Genomic DNA, 25,941 nt, shown 5'->3' on the forward strand with positions numbered 1-25,941 from the left:
TGTTTACCGCCGAGGCTTAAAGTTTAGATGACTACATTTGCCATCTTTGGGGTTGTTATTTTTATCTCAGACAAGTTTGGTTGATTCCGACTTTAACCACACAGCTGGTAATGTCATGATGTGAGTAAGGAGAACCCTCGCTTGTGTGACTGCCTTGCTGTGGTTGAGCTGAGCTCACCGGGAAAACATAGTCAGTCATATCTGCTGATTATACACCAGCGCAGTCACTGCCAAGCTCCTGCAGCATGTCTGGGAAAGGATGATGAGGGATTGCATCAGTGGTCGTTAAATGTCTTTCCTTCAAACACAAAGGCAGAAATTAAAATCCAGACACACAGACAGGACCCTATCATCTGTCTTTAGTTTTTTATTTTTTGTTTTTTAGATGTTTAGACTGGTGTGTCCACTCTTTCTTGCTCTCTTTCCTTTCCAACATTCTGTTATTCATTCCTCCTCTACAGCAAGTGATCCTATTTTATTTGAAACATGGAGTTTTGGAAAGGACACAACTTGTCTTTTTGTTTTATTCACTCTGCTCCCTGCTTTTGTCTAAATCTCCTCAGTGTGTGTGCACACTTGTGTGTCTGTGTCGCACTCTGTCAAACACAGACCTCATATGCTTGTGTTACAGTGTCAGAGCAGATTTCTGACATTTGGTTTCAGTGCCCCCATCAGGCCAGTTTCTGTAAAGATTAGTAGCATTTTTTTAACATTACTTGAGAATTAAGTCCTCTTGGAATCACATGTTATTTATATATTTATAAATAAATTTTGTTTTCCCTGCCTTGCAGCTGAAAGTGAAAATCCACCGGTACATCTGTACAACACATCACCTGCAGAAGTCCTTTTTTTCTTCCTCCTACTGTCTCTCATTTTTTGTCTTACCCATGGAGAATTAGCTCCCGAGTGTGCGATCACTCCTCAAGTGTGAAACACACTGACTTAGCATTACCTTCTGTGTGTGTGCGTGTGTGTGTGTTTGGATACAGTTTGCCACAGACATATTATACCAGACAAGGTCTCTGCTTTCTCCTGTCAGAATAACCTATTGATGTCTTTTGGGGTGTGAAAAAAACTATAAATAAAGAATGTTACAGGAATAATTTGTGCAGATGATGCAGGTTATTTAAATGCTAATAAGCTCTTAAAAAAGCAGATCCAGCGAGTTCCTTTTCACTGACAGCCTGGATCTCCTTCCTTCTTAAAGTCGAAGCCACCGAGCGGTGAATCGTCTCCGGACTCAGTGGTTGCTAACGGAACAGGGTCACCAAGGTAACAATAATAGATCAATTTCAGCTAGTTCATCAATTTTAGCCCATTACTCTACTAATTTAAAAAAAAATGGTGTCAGTGTGTTATCTTGATAGCTAAGCATACGTCCTCTTTTCTCATCAGCTCATTAGTGAAAAGGATCAAGTCCACGTTAGAGCTGGAGTGCTCGGAGGTCAACGGAACAGCCAATCAGGGGGAGAAAATACAGCTTGCTGCCCCGCCTCTTTTCATTCCCTCAGATCTGGGCGACAACACCAGAAAAAATTGGACCTGCCTAACCAATGAGGTTAACAGCTTATTTATACAGAGCTATGGAGCCATGGAGCTTATAGTATATTATTCACTGTATTTACCTAATTAGCTGTATATATTTGTAATGTTTTAGCCAAGTAAGTAGAAAGTTGTCTTATTGTTCTGTTGTCTCTTGTTTCAGACCCCTAAGATCGTTGACACCTGTAAAACATGGGACGGTCCCAGCGGCTCCTGCAGTCGAGTAGGATCACAGCTGGACTTGGAGCCTGTGCAGAGGAGCTACACTGCTCCAGACCGCACCGGCATCCGGATCTACTACAGCCCTCCTGCCGTTAGACGCACTGATCACTGGAGAAGGAACCAGGAGGCCGAAGAGCCAGAGCACACTCAGAATGGGAGCTTCTTGCTGGAGGTGAACGGCTCAGATGCCAGTGTAGCTGCAGTGGAAGCCCTGGACATTCAGCGTCAACCTGCATCCTCCTTTTCGTCCTCCTATGAGCAGTGGCTGAGCTCCCTGTCCAACCAGCACAGGGAGCTGTTGGAGAGCAGAAGCAGCTGCATTGCCAGATCGATGCCCAGCGTCATCAGTAACACAGTTAGCGGCTCGGCTAACAACGTGGTTGATGGGATGTCGCCCTCTTCTCCTTATCACACCCTGGAGATCGGAGAGATTTCAGCCAATTTAAGTGACGACATGAAGGAAATGACCAACTGTGTTCGACAGGCCATTCGCTCTTCATCTTTGGAGAGAAAATCTGGCAAGGAACCTGGGAGTCAGGTAATGCTTTTTATTAAGGTTCTCAGTTAGTTATTAAACGGAAAACAAGTTTGTTTTTTGATTCCAATAGGTGTTCACTTTTTTGCTTGTTATCAATAAATATTTATTTTCTCCACACAGGCAGCTGCTGTGTCCACCAGGTCCACGCAGACTGCAACCCAATACGTCAGCATTGGTCTTCAAACCGAGAACCTTCCCAGCAGCAGAGGCACCGGGTTACATTCCAAAGTCTGGTCTCCTCGTCCCTCTTCAGGAGCCACTTCCTCTTTGGCATCAGCAAGAACTCGGCAGATATCCACATCACTCGATAAAGTTCACAGCCGCATCGAGAGGCCCTGCTGCTCGCCCAAATACGGATCACCAAAACTACAACGCAGAGTGTCTTCTGGTAAATTTGTTTTATGATTATTAATGTCCATCCATCCATCCATCTTCTTCCATCTTCTTATCCGGGGCCAGGTCGCAGGGGCAGCAGCCCAGACCTCCCTCTCCCCAGCCACCTCCTCCAGCTTGCCCGGGGGAACACCAAGGAGTTCCCAGGCCAGCCGAGAGATATAATCTCTCCGCGTGTCTTGGGTCTGCCCCGGGTCCTCCTCCCGGTGGGACATGCCCGGAACACCTCACCCAGGAGGCGCCCAGGAGGCATCCTTGTCAGATGCCCGAACCACCTCAACTGGCTCCTTTGGATGTGAAGGAGCAGCGGCTCTACTCTGAGCTCCTCTCGAATGGCTGAACATCTCACCCTATCTCTAAGGGAGACGCCAGCCACCCTTCGGAGGAAGCCCATTTCCGCCGCTTGTATCCACAATCTGATGATGATGATTATTTATGTATACTTTTCAAGTTTTGAGATGACTAACACTGTTGCCTTGTTTTTAGGCTCTACCTCCAGACTGGATGGGGCTTCCTCCTCCAGAGACCGCAGCCTATGGAGCCTCCAGCAGAGACCCATTGGTGGTGGTGGAGGCTCGGCCTGGGCTCGCTCCACCACCACCCGGGACAGCCCCGTCCTGAGCGGCCTCACTGATGGCCTCTCCAGCCTCTTCAGTGTCGTGGAACACACTGGGAGCACAGAGTCCCTGTGGAAGGGTGACATAGGTAAGCGCTTAACAAACCTACACATACATCAACTCTGTGATGGTCCAAAGTATTAAGTGCCAATAAAAACTGTCACTTTAAAAAAAGGACACAGGGTTATGTAGTCTTGTTAACTTTTAGTTTAGGTAACAGATAGAGATGTCAGAGAGAGAAGCTGTACCAGCTGGTTGCTAAGCTGCATCGAAAGATATTTTATATCTTTTACAGTAGAAGAAGCACAAATGAGAAATAGTAAGAGTATACTCTGCTAACGTGAGTGCAATTTCTTTTTTCTATTTTTTGCGTGCTTTTCCTCCTCACTTGTTACATCATATGTTATCTTAGGGAAATTTACACAGAAAGACTTTACAATATTACAATAGAGAGAAATGCTTCAGTTGCCATTAAGCAAATACTTGGTGACAGTGGCAAAGAAAAACTCCCTTTTAACAGGAAGAAGCTTCTCGCAGAACTAGGCTCAAGGAGGGGAGCCATATATTTTGAAAGGCTGATATTTTGAATCATAAGTACGTAACACTCAGTGCATAAAAACATCTGTTCTTAGAACTTCACTCCCTCTAAGCCGATATTCAGAGAAGGCGTGTGTTTGCTAACAGCAAATGTTTTAAAGAGCAGCCGCTTCCCAGAACTTTCCCACTGCATGGAAAGTCCCAAACTGAGCTGCTTCCTTTACAGTTCTCCTTCTTATCTAAAGTGAGCACATGAGCACACTATAGCTTGTTAAACAGTAACTAAGCAAGCATCCACTGGAAGAAAGAGGCAAGATAGACAATAGTCACCTGTAATAATATTAAACAGAAATTTAAAAAAAAAATGTAAAAAAAAAAAACAGTATGCAAGGAAGAAAAACCTCAAGTGTGAAACATGAACCTTCTATGTCTAGGAAGAGATTTTAACATTTGCATAAATTTATTACTAGAAAGGAAAAGGAGTGCACAACCTTTTGGTGTGAGTAGTAATTCCTGCTCATTACATCTTGAAAATGTTTTTAATATCAAGCACGCTTCTAGCTCTCAGCTGATCCTGTTTAGTGCCATACCCATTGTTGATCTCACTTTGCATCAGGACCAAGCCAGACTGCCAGCCCAGCTCGGCACCTTCCTGCCGCAGGAAAACCCTCGGGGGCGGCGGTGTGTGGACCAGACCCCAGTTCTCAGCGGTACGGTGGCGTGGTCCAGGAGTTCTTCAGGAATGTCTGCAGCAGCCGTGGCCCTGGAGGAGCCCCCCTGTCTGGGGAAAGCGCCCAAAGAGAATCTCTCGGCAACCTTGGAAGTCTGGGTGTCTTGGCGGGTTTCGCCAGCGTTGATGAGCCCAAGCCAGAGTGCGTGTCAGTGGCTGTTGGGGGACTTGGCACACTGGCTGGGTTGGGTGGAGGCAACGACAGCGTGACCAGAATCGTCAATAAGAGGTTTATGAGACAGACAGCTGGGGAGGAGATGATCAGCATCATGGGAGGAGGCAAGGAAACCATGAGCAATGCCGTTGCTGCTGGATCAGGGACAGAGGTGAGGTCCATGTAGGATACCTTGGTGTTGCTTGTTTTAGACCAATAATAAAAGCTCAACATGTCAATGCTGTTTTTTTCTTCTTCATTTTAATTTCCAAACCCCAATATTTTTTTCGGAAACATGCAATTGACACAAGGCTAAATTTGCCTCGGTACAGTTTTAACACTTTAGCTTAATTAAAAACTGTGCACAGTATGTAATAGGAAAAACATTCACATTCATGTTTGGAGAAATAACACGCCTATTTTCATATCCCAGGATGCACCCTGCGACTGCGCCGCCCAGTCTGCCTGCTTTGCCCGACCATCAAGAGCATCCACTCGTCACTGCAAGCACCGTCCACAAGAGTCTTTGCCTACAACAGAGGAGAAGGCGGACACCAACAACGAGTGACAACACTACTGCCGCACGCAAAGACACGCATACGTACAGAAAGCAAACAACGATTCTTCACAGACGCTACTGCCATGAAAACACTCACTGTTGTCACATCACACACCACTAAAACCTGCCATGTAGGCACACTGCCAAACGTAACACACACACTGATAGCACACTGCATAGACTGCTGGAAAAAACCTACTGCCACATGCGCATAAAAGAAACCACACAAACACACCGAGCAATGCATCAGTTGTCTTGGACTGTACCATTCTAATGCCAAGGACAGGGGGACTAAAACTCCTAATCAGATCTAAACAATACAAACTACCAGCAGAGCAGAAAAGACACATGCTTTCATACGTGACAGAACTAACGATGACCTAAAGAGACACTACAAAATAAAACAAAGATGTCAGGACTGGAACTACTAAACATCCCATCAAATTTGCACAATGACAGGTACTACAACAGAACGGAAGATCCAGCTTGATGACATCAACCTGCCACCGTGCTGTTGAGCAAGCAGCCATTAAGATATAAAAAACAATCAAGGTGAAGAAAATATGGAATGAAGTGCGAAAGTTTCTGTGGGAGACATACAACCACAGACAAGACGTTCTTCACAGAGGTATTCCACGTAACTCTGAAACCATCAGTCTCCGAGATGCAATCTGGTTAAGAGCTGTGATGATTTCTCCAGAGATGGTACCTGCAGAGACAGTTACTCACCGAACCTTGTGATTAACACACGAGCTGTGCTGGAAAATTATCCCGCTTAGATTGATTAGCACGGTAACATTCCAGCGAGTGTCTCCAACATGGGTCTAAAAAAAAATTCTGCATCTGTTTTAAGTCGAGGACTCGTTTACGGCGTTTCATTCCTAAAAGGAAGAACTTAAAGACTGTTGGGATGCATATCTCAGCATGACCGCACTTATTGCTAGAAACTTCTCGCTTTAAGTGATCTCAGAGACGACCTCCTACTATTTTTTTGTTTCTTAGCAAACCTAAGCAACAAAAATACTCTTAGGCTTGGTTTCCAAAAGAATTTGGGCCACAAATACGAAGAGATTTTCTGGCATTGTAGCCATAATTTAAACCTCATAGATGTGAATAAAAACAAAAGCGTAGGTTATTCTCCACAGTCCAGTTGGGAAATTATCATTTGGTTTGACTCTTTTTCCGCAGGCAAAAAAAGTGCCTGTTTCTTATCATCGAGATCTACCTTCACTGATGTCAAGATTCCTCCTTAAACCTTTCAGTGATGGTGTGATGAAGACATGGTGTCCAGTCCTACAGCACACTTTCCCGACACATTTCAGTTGGTTACACTAACTGGGGACCATTCCAAAGTCTAAGAGCATGGCATCGGATAGAAATGCACCAATTACAATTGACCTTTTTACACCGGAGCTAATAAGCCACAGACGGAGGCAAAACCATCACATTAAATGCATTCCATTTACTTAGCAAAACAAATCCAATCCATCCATATACTAACTGCTGGGTTTTGGAAGGAACCTTTCGATAAATCTTTAAAAACGTGATATTGAAGCAGCTTCAACAGCAGACTAAAGAATGAGTGAAACAGTGTAGCTGGGCTCAAACTGCTTACTGTCTTTTCTGCATTCCATTTTTTTATTTGAGGTCATGCCAGATGTGTGTGGCTGTCATGTCAGTTTTCTGGTTTATTAGTTCATAAATCCCTTTCTAGTGAAGGGCAGATGTTTTAAAATACCCTTAACCTCTTTTGCTCTCTAACACATGCCTGCATTGCATTGTAAGGCTGCACTGGTGGCGCAGTGTAGAAACCTATACACGTTTTTTAAAAATGTAGCATAAATACAGTTTTGTAAACAAGCTATCAGCAGCACTGTAATTTTTTACTCATCATGAAATAATTTCAAAGATTTGTTTTATTTATTTAGTATTAGATTTTTTTAATTTAAAGATATATTATTAATTTATACATATGTCCCCTTTTTTCCCCTTAACTGACAGTTACAACAATGTAAAATATATTTCTGAAGGCTATATTCGCATCCTTCATTCGCGACAGAAGCATCAAGGAGTGATACTTTTTAGTGGATTGAACATTAGAAAATAATGTAATTTAATCATAAACATATTTGGCAGGGTTTTGAGTAACATTTTGGTTTTTTGGCTTTTATCTATGTTGTTTTTGCCATGTCTTTCTTTTTCCAATCAATAAACAGATATTCAAAGTGCCTGTCAGATCACTTATTACTAGTCAGCTCACACCAAAACTGGACTCTGTTAAAGAAAACTGCAAACCCAGCAGGCCTTTTTTTTTAAATGAATAGGGTTGTTTTTATGCATGTAATTACAATGCATAAAGTACTTAAACAGATGTAAGAGCAGAACTTTTATATCAAGGGTTATCTGCACTGTATGGAGAGTAAATTATTTTTGTTTAGTTATGTTTATTTTTATGGATGTTTTACTGAAATTTTGCCGGTTTCTAGTCTTTCTGTCATGGTGCTACTCAGTGTAAAGTCTGCTCTGGGCTTGCTGCCCTTTGACAAGGCAGTCCACTCAGTTTTCTATCCATCTATTCTAACGCCACTCTTTCACTTCATGTTTGAGCAGTAGACCAGCGTTTCTCGGCTTCTAATGACTCAGCAGTTTAAAATAGGACATTACACAAACAGTGCGTGTATTTAAATAACACACCGAAGAAAACCCACAGTCTAAATGTTGCTGTCTCCTCTCCAACCCTCACAACTGGTACAAACCCAACTGCATGAAAGCAGGCGCTGCTTCAAAAGCTACGGACCCAATTACCACAAGGCTAGACTGATTTTTTTTTTCCTTTTAAACCACAGCATTACACAACATGCAGTCCTACCCAAGCAGTCTGATTGGATAAACCACCGAAAACTAATAACCCCGTGCATCCAAGTGCGCTGAAAAGTCAAGCCTTTTCGACATTCCGTGACATTTCCATAATTTAAGGCTTTCCAGGAAGGATGCACTGATAGTGGAAATCTGTGCCAACAGCAATTTTTAGTATAAACGTCTGGCCAACTGCCGATGCTGACTCTTCATTACAAAAGAATAACTGAACTGCTGTAGACCTTCTACTCTCCCTCACGCTGTTATTTTACGTCTATGAAGCACATACAGGAAATGAACTGAATCCTAAAACATATCGTTAATAAGAGAAAAGCATAAAAAGGGAGCAAGGTCTAAAAAAGAAAAAAAAGATACTGGTGCTGTTGATCAGAAACATGACCAAGAATGATAAATAAATACTGGAAAGACTTGTGACATATTAAATAGATACCACAGGCTCCGAATGGCAAGAAAGTGAGGTTCGTGCAACTATCTATCGAAATCCTGTATTACATTTTTTTCCAGTCATGAGGTTAAATATGCTTAAAACTGGCTTTGACACATTTGTGACTAAGTTAGCAGTCAAGTGACTCGCTATTGTACCCGCTAGCTACACTGATGACTGTGTAGACATGTTAGTAATGATGAGCATTGATAAAACTGCTGCGCTTCTTTTCCATTCAGTGAGCTCCTCATACGAGAGGTCTGTGTATCCATTAAAAAGGCAGAAGCTCTTACACTGTGGCGAATCTAACAAGAGCAGACTAAGTCGGAAATTAATCTCCGTGGCAAGTCTGAAACGGCCACAAACCAGTGATTAAGTCATCCCACAGTCTCCCCCACTAAACACTAGAATGAATAGGCTCAAACCACAAAGGAACTATTATCCTGCACTAATATGAGACTTTGCCACTATATCTTTTTTTTTAGACATACTCCACAGCTACAAAATCAATCACGGTCTTGGATCGGTTCTCGAAACCTTTTCCACTGAATTTCAGGTTCCAACACGTAAAAAGGTGAAAGTGCCATGGATGCCATAAGCAGGCCGGAAGACTTTGTTCTTTACTGAAATAATGCTTAAGCTTTTATTTTGAAACTCCTGATGACATGAGTGAAACAAAATTTCTAGATGGAAAGTTTACCGGGATCTGTTCTACCTCTGACACGTGTCATTAAACACTTTGATTCGGGTTTCTTCAACATATTGATCATCATTGGACATTTTAGCCTTATAGTCTCATTGTCTTATACGCTCACTGTCCACAAGAAGGTAACTTTAGTGCCTTTCCTCTACAAAGATGTCTCGGTTCAATTAAGGCTTATTTTTCTGCAAATGTTTGGCTCCACCTAAGTACTTTCTGTATGATGACACCACACATAGTTACACCTGGACTTTAGGTTAATCGTCTTAATTTATCATCTTGTGCATTCATGTCCGGCAGTTTCTCAATGACACGCAGCCTTAGGAGGGGTTTTTGTGTGCAGACCTACAGCTGAATGATAATGTGGACCAATTTACATTTTAGTTCAATGGTTTTTTTCAAGGTAACATGACGGACAGCATGACGTCCTGGCACATCTTCAAAGCACGTGCATATAACTGCCACGTTGCTGCATTCGCCAAACAACAGGGAATACTGGAGTTAACCAAATTAATTGGTTTGTGTTCATTTAAACCATGATAATAACTTATTGTATTTTCATACTTTTGCTATTGTATTTGATTTTTATTAGAACAAATACAAGATGCAGGATGTCAGAGCTGGACATTAATATTAGCTGACATTTACTACAAACTGGTTTTCTATGAGCAGAACTGTTCACCGCAAAATGAAATGAATATATTTTACCTCTGGCCTGTCTAGATTATTTTATTGTAACTTATTGTAAGATTTGGAGAAATGTCTTCTGCCTTCTGTTAAATATAATAAGAATAAATTTTCTTCCTTTGTGGTGCTTAAAGAGACAAATTATGATTGGAAAAACTTGTCATAAATGCATAAATGTCTCTTTTCATTAAATAAATAACTTCCTGCAGGAACTACTTGGAACTATTTCCTCTGGTTCCACTGGCCAGACATGAATTTCATTTTGAGGTCAACTGTCCCATGAAAAAATGAAACGTCTCCAGTTTCTCTGACTCTGACCTCCTCGGTCAGTTGTTTCTGCCTCTCCAGCCTTCTCACCTGCCAATCAGGTGTTCCTTATGCTCCACCCCCTCAGGTTATAAGCACGAGGCATTTCAGCCACTACAGAACAGATTTGCAGGTCACACATCACCAGCCATTGACAGATGACTTCTTACAGGTTGCATGGTGCAAACCGCAAGTCTTATTGTTCCCTGTGTGTCTGTAAGCCTGTCGAAGCGACGTGTTTGTTTTTTCCCCCAGCTTTTTAAATCTGTTTCCATTTAATCTGTACCATCTGTTCTTATGATCATTACATGCTGGGAATCTATACGTGAATATTTAGCTGTTCATAATGTTGGCTAAACTATTACCTAGAGACTGCCTGTATATTCGCTTTATATAGCCTATACTCTTGTCTTTTTTTAATACTGCTTGATTCTTAAATAAAAGGGGAATGCTATGAAAGCAAAATAAAATGAGTACACAGTAAGAAAACACGTCCCTTGTATTGCAACTTGAAAAGAAAGGTCTGTACTCTGTCCTTGTCCTTACTTCTTTTTCTTTCTTTTTTTTGAGAAAAGCTGAATATCAACAGCTGATCTGAGCCAGGTCACTGTGGACGTATGTAGCTCTCTCCCTTTATAGGCCGCACTTGAGCATTTCTTCTGTACATAGAAGCATTTCAAGCTGGTGGAGAATAAAATGTGGCAGCAAACATTAATAGGAAGATGAGAAAATTTGATCCAAGTTGATTTTTAAAGGGGTTGGTGATTTTTTTTTTGTTTTATCCAACCAGTGTAGCTTGTAAAACATGACATTAAAACTGCCTCCTGTTTGTCACGGACTTCACAAATAAATGTTTGTTGAATTTTAAAGCAGCTGTTCTCTTGGTGTGTGTACGTATTCTTTTTTTTTATACACATTTTGACTTCTGCAGTGTTTCACTGGCACAGACTCAGTTACCTGTAGTCAAGTGAGACAGAAGTAGTTTCATATCAAGTGCATCTTTCCGCCTCAGTTTGTTTAAGTTTAGGCAAATTAAACCAAGTTAAGGTCAGATAATGCAATGCAGGCACCAGTGTCAAAGACATCAAGATGCCTGCATCAAGATTTATAAGATGTCTTATAAATGCTCACTGCTGCAGCTTTTGTCAGTTCTACACCAGGAAACTAATGTCCATAGGTAAGGTCCATTTAATTTCAGTGGTTTGTTTTTAATGAACTGCGCTACTGATTTACTTGAATCACTGGACCTGATATAAGAATTGTACTTGTTTATTGCAATTTTAGGAGTAATAATTTAAATTGAAAAATTCAAAAAATCTAATTAAAAGATTTTCAAAACAAATATTTTAAGAATTTACAGAAGCAGAAAGGGTAATGTGAAACTTTGAACCCCTCAGAGTATCTTGAGTTTAGCACATAAATGACACTATATTGTTGTTATTGTGTATTTTTCTAAATGGCACAATACTGACTTTGCCTCAAAGTTATCAAGTGCTGTCTCATCTGACCACACTGGCCATAAATGTCCAGAAGCATGCATACATATACATACACTCACTGGCCACTTCATTAGTTATATCTTGCTGGTACTGATTTGAACCCCTTCTGAGTACTAAGGGGAAAAATCCTCCAAACCATTACACCGCCAACAAGCCAAATCATTGATACATTTTAATTCATTTTATGTTGTTTATGCCCAATTGTGATCCTACTTATCCGAATGTTGCAGCAGAACTGGAGATCATGTTTTTTCCTATTTTTCATTGTCCACTTTTTGGGAGATCCCATGCACACTGTAGCCTCAGTTTCTTGTTCTTAGCTGTCAGAAGTGACACCCAGTGTGGTCATTTGCTGCTGCAGCCCATCGGCTTCAATGTTCTTATCATGCCTTCAGAGCTTTTTTACATGCCTTGGTTGTAAGTGGTTGTTTGAGTTAGGGTTGAGAGGAATGCAACACTATCAGGAAGTCTGATCATTGTATGACATCAACAGGGCATTTTTACCCAGGTTGTATAAAGAAAACTAAATTGAAGAGGTGTATCTAATGAAGTGGCTGGTGAGTGTAGAAAAAATGTTGAAAAAATAAAATGATCTTACTGACATGCTTAAATTCATAAGTAATTATCATCTCTGGTAGGGAATGCAGGAGAGCTTTAGCAGTGAGTGCTCCATCTGATTAGGTGGACTGGACAGATGGTGTTTTGTTGAGACTCAGCTTTTGGAAAACGCACACAGTGTGAAAGCTCGAATTATACAGGAAAATAATTAGGCAGCAGTTAACTTCCTGTTCGCTGTAAAAACAGCCAAAATTGCAGGCTAAACAACATAGCATTTGATCTAGTTTTGTGTGAAGCTATAAGAGTTTTATTCCTTTGTCTTTAAACCCCCATGTGGCTCTGAGTGACAATAACACTGTGTAGGTTGGAAGGAAATAAGAACGAATGAAATGTGAAAGTGATCAGAAGGATAGGAAGAAGAAAAGATCTCCAAGGGATGGAAGAGGAACAACAAAGAGTAAAAGCTCCTCAACAATGTGTGAAACGATCTAATCCAGCAGAGTCTTGTTTGTACGACTAAAGCAGAGGAAAGTGATCGAAAATGGACTCTCGGGCTGCCTACAGCTTTGCAAAGGAAGATCGTGAGTGGGTGACACATCAAATCCCCTTTAGTTTGGTCACTTCTAGATTGCATTAGCTGGAGGGAGATGGTGGTAGTGATGCTTGACTGTGATTGGGGGATTGGTAGTCTCTATCAGACAGCACTGCATGTTCAGTCACCACCAGCACTTTAGTTCTTCATCAGGTTTTCCTCAGACTCCCTCCCCAGGGGCAGTCGGGTGTGCAGAGATATTTATGTACTGGCCAAAAGGTGTTACTACAACTTCTGCCTTCACAACTTCGATCCACACTAGCTTATTTATACCAATACACAATCACCGAAAAAAGACACACTGACAAGATACCATGAATTATTATTATTATGATCAGCTTGCAGAAGAGCGCATAAAACAGAGTGAGGGTTAAATTGCTATGTCAGCAAGAAAGAGATTCTCCCTCGCAGTTCCTCAGTGAAGGACTCAAACATGGGCCCAAAAACGGAAAGTTGAACTTAAACCGCATCTTTATTGCTGGGAACACTCTTTAAAGAAATAAACATCACAAAACGAACCAAAATCACAAATACGAAACTAAACACTAAACTGGACACTGGAATCTAAAACTAGGAGACTCGAGGGAACAAAACCAGGAACTAGGCACTGGAATATTACCAGGACACGAAGGGAGAAAAACAGCATGGAGAGGATACGACAAGACACCGAGTATAATAAGAATAAGACACTAAATATAAGAGGTGAACAGGGTAAAGAGGAAACAGCTGGGAGACATGGCTGACACCAATTATGCAGACAAGACAGAAGAGAGCGAAACAGAATAAATTTCCACTTGGAGGAAATGATTTGATTGTCTCTTACCGTGCAAGAAGGATCGCATTAGCAACATGTGAAATGTGCACAAATACGTGAAATAACATATAATTACATACAAACACACTGTTATCAAGTCTCTTTAAAAAGTAGAGAAAAACTGGATTTCTGAGAATGTAAAATTTAAAACACTTAATAAAACCTAACATAAATAAAACCCTCCCTGCATCTCCTTACACTCACATGTAGTTTTTAACTTCCAGTTTATGTCATTTTAAATATGATAGGGCGTTCTTACCTTCTTCTGACACCATGCAGTCCTATGACCATGTGTCAGAAAAGGATGCCCCACCTTCAAATCATGCTTGATAGTGACTCAAACATCATATTGGACTGATGTTTTACACTTTTCCAAACACCCTGATTGGTTGGCATCATTTCAGTTGATGTGTACTGGGCATTGGGGTTAAAAAAAACCTTTCTGTTGCCTTGGGGCAACGCTGTGCTGTAGAGGGTTAATGCATCCATCCATATTGCACTTTATTACTTCTGTTCCTGTGTACCATCATTTAAGATCCTTGATCTGCCTTGGTGTACCTTCCAATCTGATTTACTACCTCTTCCTCCATCTACACGTCCTCGAAGAGCAAAAACAAAGTAGAGAACAAGCACCAGCAGTCCTGGGGAAACAGGAAGTGACCTCTTTATAGCAACATTCGAGAACAAAGGAACCACTTCCTGTTTTGGCCAAACATATGAAAGAAGGAATGGTAGTGTCGGTTAGTGATTTTTTTCAGTGGATAATTTATTTTTAACTCCAATATCTAGATTACATTTTGTTTTCTTTCATTCAAACAAATGATTTAATTCTGTTAATGATTTAAACTGTTATGTTATGGTCTCTTTTTACTTTCTTTCCTTAACACACACACTCGTATACACAGGATGTGCATGATATTATTAAAGGGAAATTCTTCTTAGGTTTGCATGACAAATAATTGATATTAAGTTTTCTTCTGGTATAAAACATAACATAACGTTAGCAGGTTCTTTTGCCCTGGTTTGCAGGGTCACTGATGTATGTGGATGCTTCCAGCTTTCATTTGATGAGAATAACTCCAAACTGTCTATTATATGTTTGTATGAACACCAAGTACTTACAGACAGGTCTATTAAGATTTGTAATGTTTACTCCATACCACCACAATTTAAAGGGAAGCAATATACAAGACTAAAGTTTAGACTTCCAAGTGTTGTTTGCAAGTGTTGAATTCAATTTTATAGCTGCCCAAAAAGGTGTAAAAAAACAAAAGTCAAACTTATTAAGTTATAAAAAGGGCAACTGAGCATAATTTGTGAAGGTAAAAACACCCACAAACAATGAGAAACTGAAATCCTGGTAGAGCATTAAATTAATCATTCAATGATGTCCATGGGTCCCACATTTCAGCCAGGCATAGACTGCAAGAAATTTGCATCTGAGTATTATAGACGCTTCCCGGGTCTCTCCAAACCTGAATAAATGGAGTAGCTGTGCAAAATTTGCTGTAATTCTTAAACTATTTCGTTAATTACAGTCTGCGCAACAATCATGTCTCAACTGCTTTAAAATATACTCTTTGTATTGTTCAAAGACAAAATTCTAATACTGTTGTTATGCAATATTCATGGATCCAAATCTACATTTGAAGGTTGTATGAACATGAGGGATCACTCTAAGAATACATTTCTAATTCTAAACCACAGCTACAATTTGTGAAACTGCAAAAACAATAGGGGATAAACCAATTAAATAATATTTCAGCAAGTATAGATTTACCCATTTCACAACTTAGCACATCAGTTGATTCTGTGGATTATCCTTAAAACGCAATTCAACTGAGCTCAAAATCCCCATGCAAGAGTCAAAATAAGGTTTAGCTTTAACTTTCGGGCTGTTTGATTCCTTGTTAATCAGACCAGCTCAGGCTGTAGGATTACAATAGGCCAAAACATCTAAGTTTGCCACATGTTTTTCTCTGACTTTGAAAAGTTAAACCTAGCAGCGGAGGGTTTGCTCAAACTAATGAACGGATTTAACGAACATTTGGGAGCACTGCAGAATCTGGATGTGCTGAAATTAATGATATAGATTCCTGTGTCTGTATGTGTAAAACAAAAGAGAAAAAGAGAAAATAGGTCAGCGTTAGAGGAGGCCTATGAGTTATTCTCTATATATCTTATACAAGAGCAGTCACTTAAGATCAGCTGTTCTTTTATGTCCTCTCTCCTGTTCGTCCATCTGTGGGAAGGGAATAGTGGTTATAGCTCAGGGGGAAAGAAAAGCAAAAGCTCAAATGTAAGAGACATGCATGAATCACAGCATGACCGTGTTGCTTTTTATTTCACAAAAGTTTGTACTCTATTTAAAAATGTCCAATTATTGTATTTATCAGATTTTGTACTTTTGGCGTTATATCTTTTTTTACCCACATACACTTATGTGGCCACACATAACCGGCCACACATGCACACAGGCTTTCTCATGGCTTGTTTCAAGCTGACGATGAACAGAGGGGATGCAATAATGTCAGTGTAATATAATAATTTTTTTATCCAAAACTGTAAGCTGTAAGTGCCTGTACTGTAAGTACAAGCGCAAAATAAAGTTATAGAAACATGCAAACTCCTCTTATAAAGGCACCTATCAAATGGTAGACCCAAACCCAGGACCATTATGCTGTGAGGCAACAACGCTGACCACTGGACTGGACCACTATGCTGTTCGATTTTACATTCACTTTCAGTTCAGTCCAAGACAGTGGATGCTTACACTTCTACATAATCTGCATTCACAAAAAGCTCAACGGAAGGTCAAACACAGTGAGATCCATGTCACCCGTACCACATAGCTCACTTATTATGAATTAAACTTACATTAATTGTCTCTCACACTGCAAACCTAAAGCATGTAGGCATCGATTCCACTACCTCTCACCTGCTAAGCAAGAGGTAGGGGGATTGAGTTAATCCCCCAACATGTTGTGACATTATAACACAATGATGATCTGAAGAGAAGTAAACCCTAAATAATTTCAGTTCAAGTGTTAGCTCATAGGTCATAGCTCACTTATGATAAAATTAAATTAAATTAATTGTCACTCAGCTGTCAGGTCCTGTCATTCTGGGCTGTGACAGCATGTGACAAGTCAGCCATTTTAACTGCTCAATGGAAGGTTGAGCATCAAAAGTGTCAACGAGCAACATGCCTGGGGCCCTGTTCTCGATTCATACCCTTTGGTTATGGGCCACCCATCTGGAGCCACCCCACTTCTCCTACTGGGATGGGTGCGCAGATGTGTGGGTTCAGGTCTTCGGTACTCTTGGGGACTGCCTGATCAGGTTACGCTCAAGTGTATGTATGCACATAAGTAAAACCATTACTTCAATCACACGGGATCTTTCTGTAAAACTGCATATTTGAAACTTACAGGGTAGGCCGTAGCTCTGGTCCTCTGGGATTGATACCCTTTCATTATGGACAGTCCATCTGTTGCCTCCCCACTTCTCCTTCTGGGATGGACTTACTGATGTGTGGCCTCAGGTCTTCGGTACTCTTGGGGACTGCCTAATCTTCTTGGTCACAGTTAAGATACCACGGTTTATACAAGTTTCATTTACTATAACATAATGATAGAGAACTATAATAGCAGAATGTTTTTGTTTTGTAAAGAGTAAGGTGTATGGAGGATGCGGGCATCGATCCCGCTACCTCTCGCATGCTAAGCGAGCGCTCTACCATTTGAGCTAATCCCCCTACTTGTCAGTGACACAGGTAACGTTCAAGTGTATGTATGCACATAAGTAAAACCAATACTTCAATCACAGGGGATCTTTCCATAAAAATGCATATTTGAAACTTACAGGGTAGGCCCTACCTCTGGTCCTCTTGGATTCATACCCTTTGGTTATGGACAGTCCATCTGTTGCCTCCCCACTTCTCCTTCTGGGATGGACGTACTGATGTGTGGCCTCAGGTCTTCAGTACTCTTGGGGACTGCCTGATGTTCCTGGTCGCAGTTAAGATACCACGGTTTATACAAGTTTTATTTATTATAACATAATGATAGAGAACTATAATAGCGGAATGTTTTTGTTTTTCAAAGAATAAAGCGTATGGAGGATGCGGGCATCGATCCCACTACCTCTCGCATGCTAAGCAAGCGCTTTACCACTTGAGCTAATCCCCCTACTTGTTAAGGACACAGGTTACGTTCAAGTGTATGTATGCACATAAGTAAAACCATTACTTCAATCACACGGGATCTTTCCATAAAAATGCATATTTGAAACTTACAGAGTAGGCCGTAGCTCCATCTGGGGACTCCCCACTTCTACTTCTGGGATGGACGTACTGATGTTTGGCCTCAGGTCTTTGGTATTCTTGGGGAATGCCTGATCTTCTTGGTCACAGTTAAGATACCACGGTTTATACAAGTTTCATTTACAATGAAGTCATGATAGAGGACTATAAAAGCAGAATGTTTTTGCTTCGCAAAGAATGAAGCGCGTGGAGGGTGCGGGCATCGATCCCGCTACTTCTTGCATGCGAAGCAAGCGCTCTACCATTTGAGCTAATCCCCCTACTTGTCAGTGACACAGGTAACGTTCAAGTGTATGTATGCACATAAGTAAAACCAATACTTCAATCACACGGGATCTTTCTGTAAAACTGCATATTTGAAACTTACAGGGTAGGCCGTAGCTCTGGTCCTCTGGGATTGATACCCTTTGATTATGGACAGTCCATCTGGGGCCTCCCCACTTCTCCTTCTGGGATCGACGTAGTGATGTTTGGCCTTAGGTCTTCGATACTCTTGGGGACTGCCTGATCTTCCTGGTTATTTTTTTTTCTATTTCCTAATAACTCACATGTTTTGTAGCAAAGTGGGGAGTGCTGGCACAGCTGTTACAGAGGACCTCAAAGATACTGCTGAATAACTTTTAAATGTTGCTCGGTATGATTACAAATGTATATAATTATTTAACCGGACCACCATGCTGCACCATTATTCACTTCCAACAGAGTGGTTACACTCTGTTACACAATGCTTACACTTCTATATAATTTGCATTTACAACAAGTTCAACAGATCATCGAATTTGCTGACATAGCCACTCCTAAAAAAATTGGCAGTTGTCTTGAATGTTTTCTGATGGATTTCAAATTGGCCAATGGTATTGTTCTGTTCATTTTTATCCTGCTGCTAAACTAATTTCCCCTTGTGGGACAATAAAGAAATTGAATTGAATTGAATTGAATTGAATTGTTTGTAAATGAACTTATTTAAGTTTCTTTTCTTTATTACTGGCCGTTGCTGTTGTCTCTCCTTCGCAGTTTGTTAACACACACCTGAATGCTGCAGACTAGCAAAGTACCAAAACTTCTGTTTTTGCAAAGGTGCTCACACTTGCTGGTGATCTGGTAGTCGAGTGTATTTGATTAACAGCACGTTGCTCCTACTTATCCTCTTAATTCCTATGGTAACATTGAGCGTGAACTTAATTTTCCACACAGTGCTTCTGCATTTTGTTAAATAAATAATGGCACAGCGTAATATGTCATGTGATTCTGTTCATCTGAGGTCATATTTACCTGATTTTAAGACCTACTGAAGACAAGATAGCATACCAATAATTGTTTTATGTCCTGATATGTAAAACCATAGGATTGAAACGGGGTGCACCTTCTTTTTCACATGACTACATTTACAGTAAAAGAGCTGCCTGTATTCCAAGCAGTGACTGTAGAAAACATTTTTTTATACAATCATCGATTTCATTCAGTTAGCAAATTGTGCAGTCAAAGCCTAAATGTCAAGCCAACAAATCTAGCAGTACAATCAGTCGGTGCTGGTATCTCTGAGTGTCGAGAATAAGAATAAATTCATCCTTCAAAGCATAGCTCTTAACTTGATTTTTACCATGTAACACGTTTGGTTTAGGGATGAGCTTTCACTTTCTGGCCCTATTGATCCCATATAACTGAAAACACATTAACACACACACAAACAGGAACACATGCACAAACACAGGATACAGTCAATGAGTCTCCACTAATTAAAACTGAACGTAGGCTCGTCACTTGCCCAAATGTACACACACACACACACACACACACACACACACACACACACACACACACACACACACACACACACACACACACCTACTCTAAGAGGAAGGGAGTGACTTCCCTTTGAGTCATTATTACTTTAAATAAACATATAAACACATGACCTCATAAGAAATCCAGCTCAAGTGATCACCAACTTCTGCATTAAAGAAAAGACAAGATAAAAAAGCATACCAATAAGAGCAAGGAGACACACAGTGTGATTCCACTTACACTTACTGCATCTGCTCTTTTTTTTTGTACCAGATAATCAAACCAGCATACAGGAAAATGTTGACGGGTGGCCTTAAAGCCTGTATTGATAGCATTAGCTCAATACAGAGGGCCAGAGAGCGCAAGAAAGCAAGAGAGAGGAAGATCACAAGAGACATGCATGATCAGATGATAAACCTCGCCCTTAGTTACTGTTGCTATGCCTGCCAAGACTGTATTGTAGCACACAAACAGCTCAGTGTTATGCACCTGTCTTGTTCAAAAAACACCAATGGATCAATAAAAAGCCAAGAGACCATGCAGCACATGAAACTTCTTTATATTAGATAAATATAAGATAACATAAACATAAGCAAACTGCAATTAATAAAACTCTATCAGGACAAAAACAAAACAATAAATACATAGTATGGGCTTTTTCTTCCTGTACCAGTAAAATATTCTGGACCCCCCCACTTAAATTTTTTTTATATAATCTTCACATCATTTACGTTTAACTTTATGTATCTTAGAGAATAGTTCTTCCAGTCTCTCGGTAACTGCGTACTGACAGGAAGTGGATTTGACTCGGTGTGTGGTGCCATCTTGTGACGGAAAATATGGCAGGCCGTCTGTGGATTTGTGCTAGTTATATTCATGTATGAAATGAGAGAAAATTATACAAAGAATTAAATCACTGACTTTAAAAACAAAATAAACTGACAGAAGGAATTTCCACAAAACATGTACGACTGAATACAACCAAATTTTGCAAAGCCAAGCATGAACACAACACCAGACAGATGTGAGTGAGATGAAACAGCATTCATTTTTATGTTATTTGGACTTACCTTGCACTAGCACAGAAAAAAATTTTAAAACTGCTGTTTGGCTGGAAGCAACTCCTTCACTCAGAAGTAAATTAATTTCAGTTATGTCATCATTCATAACAGAGGAGAAATCTGCTCTACAAACATTTCTCAACATTTTTCAGAAGCTTTCACAACTCCTGCCTCGTTTTACACAACACCACTTATCATTCATTAGTCTCTCTGTTATTACAAAACACAGCCAGATAGTCCGAAACACATTGCATGACATATTTGAAAACCTGGAATATTTTTCAGTCTCATGAAAAACATTTGTAATTAGGTTTCCTGGATTGACTAGCTAATAAAAATGATTTTGTGTGTCAGTTTCCAGACTATTGTCAGGACAGCTCTGTGTCATAAACAAACCTCTTTCATAACTTTGAAGACAATATAAAATAGATCTTATCTCTTGTGTATAAACTTTGTTTTTAACTTTGCAACCACATTTGTAATTTTCCTTGTTTAAGCAATTTATCACGTTAGACAACTTTTATTAGTAAGGGATCACGTGATCTGTGATCTGTATATGTGCGCAGTGTGTGGCATTCTTCTAAATTTAAAAAAAAAAAATGCAGAAAAAATCATCTTACTCTTGAATCTGAACAGTGAGCCATATGGAAGCCATGTTACATGAGATATAAATAGTATGCTACCTCATAATGGTTATATGTGTGAAACTAAATTACCGGCATTTAACCACTGAAATGTCAGGCGCTGTGTTTGCATGGTTTCCTTCTGAAGTTCTTTTTTACACAAACAACATTTTCCTATTCATAATATGGTCCTGGTGGTTTCTTTCTTCTTCTTCTTCTTCTTTTTTTTGGTCCTTTTATTATTTCTGTAAAACAAAAACAAAACATGTCTGTCTTGAGCGGTAAATGGTAAACTGCTAATGGTAATGATAAACTATCATGCACTCATGTAATTTTAAAAAAGAAACCTTTTCATAGGACATTTTTTCCAAGTACTGCCTTTCATTTGTAAGACTTTGTCTCTCAGCTGTCAGGTCCTGTCATTCTGGGCTGTGACAGCGTCTGCCTGATAAGTCAGTCATTTTAAGTCAAAGGAGTTTGCAAAGAAAAGCGTCTGGACTTCTTTGAGTTGCTTGAAGACGGGTTTAAATCTGGGACTCTCGGCCATTTGACCTTAGAACTGAAGAAGCTTCTCGGATGAGAGGTGAAACGTCTTCAAGCAACTCAAAGAAGTCCAGACGCTTTTCTTTGCAAACTCCTTTGACTACGATGACCTGGATGACTGAGAACCTTCACAGACACATCAGTCATTTTAACTGCCATTATTTTAGCATGATAGCATCAAATCTTTAACATGCCCGGGGCCCTTCTCCTTCTGGGATGGACGCGCAGATGTGTGGCCTGAGGTCTACGGTCTTCTTAGGGACTGGCTGACCTTCGTGGTCAGTGTTAAGATACCACCGTTTATAGAAGTTTTAATTACCATAACATAATGATAGCGGAGTAAGAGGACTGTATCAGCGGAAAACCTTTGCTTTTATTTGTAAAGAATAAAGCGTTTGGAGGATGCGGGCATCGATCCCGCTACCTCTCGCATGCTAAGCGAGCGCTCTACCATTTGAGCTAATCCCCCTGCGTGACATCATCGATGGTGACAACCCGATGATGAACTGAACACTACCAAACCCTGATTCATTTTAATTCCAATATTCGTATGCATATTATAAAAGAGCACAGCGGATCTATCTGTAAAATGCGTATTTGAAACTGTTCAAATGAGACGCGCAAACAAGTCAGAGCTGGCATTTTTGCTCTGCACATGCGCATTAACTTAAGAAGCGTTCCACTTCTAATCAGTAGTTCTTGTGCTTGTATCATTGTTAAACTGAATTTAGATCATTGTATTCTTCATTCTGACTGACATTGTCATGAGACAGCGTCATCGATGCGTCGTTCGAAAGAAATGTGCACACACAGTGTCTCTAATGTACCCTACTGGAGTGTGTGATTATTTGAAAGGTTTAACATTGATGGTTAAGAGGCTTATTTAGACAACAAAGCAAACTAAAACACAATTAGATGTTAAGTTTTTCCCATTTACTAATAACTCACATATTTTGTAGCATAAAGAGTTCTTATGGCACACTGTGAAATATGCGAAGTGGTAATAATAGGGACTCGGGGAGTGCTGGCACAGCCGTTAGAGAGGACCTGAAAGATATTGCTGAATAACTTTCAAATGCTGCTCGGCATTATTATAAAAGTGTATAATTCAAAGTTTAAAAGTGCATTAAACTTGTTAGGCATTCTGAATGCTTCAATCGCACCATGCAACAGAAATGTACTTTGTTTTTTTGTAACTTACTTGAGATATTATTCGAGGATTCAATGATTCAAGGATTATTGATTACTACTTGATGTAGTGCCCAGGAAAAAGAAGATGGGAAATGTGACTTTCCATGACCACACAAAAGCTGTAAGTATAACTAGCTTTACTCGAATATTTTTGAAACGTTAAAATAAAAACTGGGTGTCGGGTCACGCTTCATGTAAGATCCACCTCTAGTTCAAAGTTTTGCAAGATCTTTGGTCAGAAGTGATCATTTGATGGAGCTGGGAGTGCACAGTTTATCAAATTTTAATCTTGATAATAACTTTAGCTCGATTAAAAAGCCCCAATTTTGACGATAGTTAAAAACATTTTGGAGGATGCGGGCATCGATCCCGCTACCTCTCGCATGCTAAGCGAGCGCTCTACCATTTGAGCTAATCCCCCCTGGTATACGTCACTTCGAAGCTCGGGGCACAGAAGGTTAAATGTCAGATAAGAGTTCAGAAAGTTAATGTGTCTGGAAGTGTTTGTTTTTGTATGAAACTGCATTAAAGCATGTTTGAGAACTCTCCCATATGCTGTAAGTAAAGGATGGAAGTCTTAAGCCTGTATTCATTCTAATGGCAAGCAGAGTGAGACTTGTTAAGGTGCAAAAAGAAGGTATGTTACATAGTATTCATACTACTAACTTTATTTCCTGGCATGCTCCCTGTTGAAATGAAGGGCAATATTAGGTATCCATATTCAGAACCACACCTGCTGACATGCAAAAACATCTGCTGGAAAGGGATTGGATGACCTCCACAGATCTGACAGATGGTTATTTTCATATTCCTACCTTGCCACAGGAGATACCGCTGGCTCCTCCCTCTTGGCTGACTACCAGAGCGGGTGTGTTTCTCTGTTTCTATGCATAGAAGAGCAGAAACACTTCAACATGCCATGATCCACTGTGAAACAGTGCATATGCATGTTTGTTGCTTATCTCAACCACTGTTCATTTGATAAATTTATAACATACTAAGGGGTCTCCGTTACTATGTCTGCCAGGCTGTGAAGGATTACATACAAACATGCAGGAATTTCATCATTAGGTTACGAACAGCAGCTACATGGTGGTCCAGCTGTATTCTGCTCTGTTTATTCAAATGTCATTTAGGTTAAATACAGCAGGCAGGTTGGGAATCGCACCATGCAGTCTGGGCCTTGCAAACTGCTGTGAGGGTTAGCAAAGGGGATACACTTCATTGGCAGGCTGTGTTGCAGCGGGACTTGCAGTGGGAGTTGCAGTTGGAACTTTGTGCATGCTGTAGTTAGTGGTCTACAGCAGGCAATTTGACCACTACAACACGCTGCAGCTTTGGTAGGGTCCAGTTTGAGAGGTGTGGAAATGGGAAAGGCTGTGTTATGTGGGAAATCTGGTTGTTAATACAGTAGCCCACATTAAGCCCAAGCTCGGTTGAAATGAAACAAATAATAATTTATAACCAAGTGATGCAACATGTAAACTATTATTATATTAATATTATATTTACCTGATTTAAAAGCATTATGAAAAATTCCAGTTCAAACATGCACTTAGAAGTATGCTTTCAAAACCTTCTGCCAAACACACCCTCTAAGGTGTGTTTAAAATGGTAGAAAACCTGTTTTTTAACAAGACCATTATCTTTCATTTAGCCTGACCAAGCCTAAACACAGTCAATGAATACAAAACAGAAGAGAGCATTTCTTCAGAATTTTATCTACTTTTCCCTCACAGCAAGAAGGTCCAGGTTCAAATCCACCAAGCGCCCAGGGCCTTTCTGTCTGCAGCTTGCACACAGATACCTCAGCTTCCTCCCATAGTCCAAAGACATTCAGTCAGTGGGGTTAGGTTACTTGGTGATTATAAATTGCCCATAAGTATGAATGTCAGACCTGTCCAGGGTGTACCACACTTCTCACCTGTGATAGGCTAGAAACAAATTTCACCAGTTTATGCGCACTATTAGCAAACAACTTGGGGTTTTTTGGTAGCTATTTAAATAATTCATAAATTTCATTGATTCTTACATTTGATAAGCTAATCTATCTACTTCCCCCCAGCTACAGCAGAAGAAGCCCCTGGGGCAACTGTATTCCCAAACCATTAAACTGGAATATAAGCTAATCTCGGAACACATTACAATGAGTTTTAATCCATAAACATAATGCATTTAATTACAACTAACAAGAAGATAAATATAGTATTAAAGACCACCTGAAACATCTTATGACAGCTGACACGTTTTTACTTAATCAAAAACAAACAAGCAACCGTAGTCTCAGTAGTGTAAAACATTCACCGTATCTTTCAAACGAAGTCCTTTTTAAAATACATGTCGTATAGATAACATGGTTATGTGCAATATTCACATCACTTTGTACCAACAAAAGTATTGTAACAGTATTTTTTTTTTACATTGAATGTGAACAAAACAAAATGTATAAACCAGGCAAGCATAACCTAAGTTCCACTTTCAGTTGGGTACGTAATTTAAGAGGGCATGTTAGTCAGCCTCAGCCAGTTGGAAAACATTCAGAAGATGAAACGGAGAGCCTGTTTATCATGTTTGCTACATAAAGCTACTGGCTAAGATTTCTAAGTAGGGCAAGATTGTTGAGCAAATCTTGTGTGTATCAACAACCCCATAACAAAAAAGCGAC

At 40.1% G+C, this 25,941-nt stretch overlaps 1 protein-coding gene and 3 non-coding genes across 5 annotated transcripts in view; 1 reads left to right on the forward strand and 3 right to left on the reverse strand.

Moving 5' to 3' along the window:
• The window catches only part of soga1 (suppressor of glucose, autophagy associated 1), an 88,958-nt gene extending 77,800 nt beyond the window's left edge, over window positions 1-11,158 (forward strand). For both annotated transcript variants that reach the window (XM_039604329.1, XM_039604330.1), the window contains exons 18-24: window positions 1,208-1,272; window positions 1,396-1,558; window positions 1,706-2,302; window positions 2,423-2,690; window positions 3,182-3,400; window positions 4,466-4,905; window positions 5,167-11,158. In XM_039604329.1, coding sequence (XP_039460263.1) covers window positions 1,208-1,272; window positions 1,396-1,558; window positions 1,706-2,302; window positions 2,423-2,690; window positions 3,182-3,400; window positions 4,466-4,905; window positions 5,167-5,301 — 1,887 coding nt within the window. In that variant the 3' untranslated portion in view covers window positions 5,302-11,158. The remainder of the gene's footprint in view (window positions 1-1,207; window positions 1,273-1,395; window positions 1,559-1,705; window positions 2,303-2,422; window positions 2,691-3,181; window positions 3,401-4,465; window positions 4,906-5,166) is intronic.
• Window positions 11,159-17,433: 6,275 nt separating this feature from the next.
• Window positions 17,434-17,506, reverse strand: trnaa-agc. Its single transcript has one exon. It is a non-coding gene; the product is annotated as a tRNA-Ala (tRNA).
• A 4,975-nt stretch (window positions 17,507-22,481) lies between these two features.
• Window positions 22,482-22,554, reverse strand: trnaa-agc. Its single transcript has one exon. It is a non-coding gene; the product is annotated as a tRNA-Ala (tRNA).
• Window positions 22,555-23,624: 1,070 nt separating this feature from the next.
• On the reverse strand, window positions 23,625-23,697 carry trnaa-agc. The gene has a single exon. It is a non-coding gene; the product is annotated as a tRNA-Ala (tRNA).
• Between the last annotated feature and the right edge of the window lie 2,244 nt (window positions 23,698-25,941).

Source organism: Oreochromis aureus, linkage group 20, assembly GCF_013358895.1.
Source record: "Oreochromis aureus strain Israel breed Guangdong linkage group 20, ZZ_aureus, whole genome shotgun sequence".
NCBI lineage: Eukaryota > Metazoa > Chordata > Actinopteri > Cichliformes > Cichlidae > Oreochromis > Oreochromis aureus.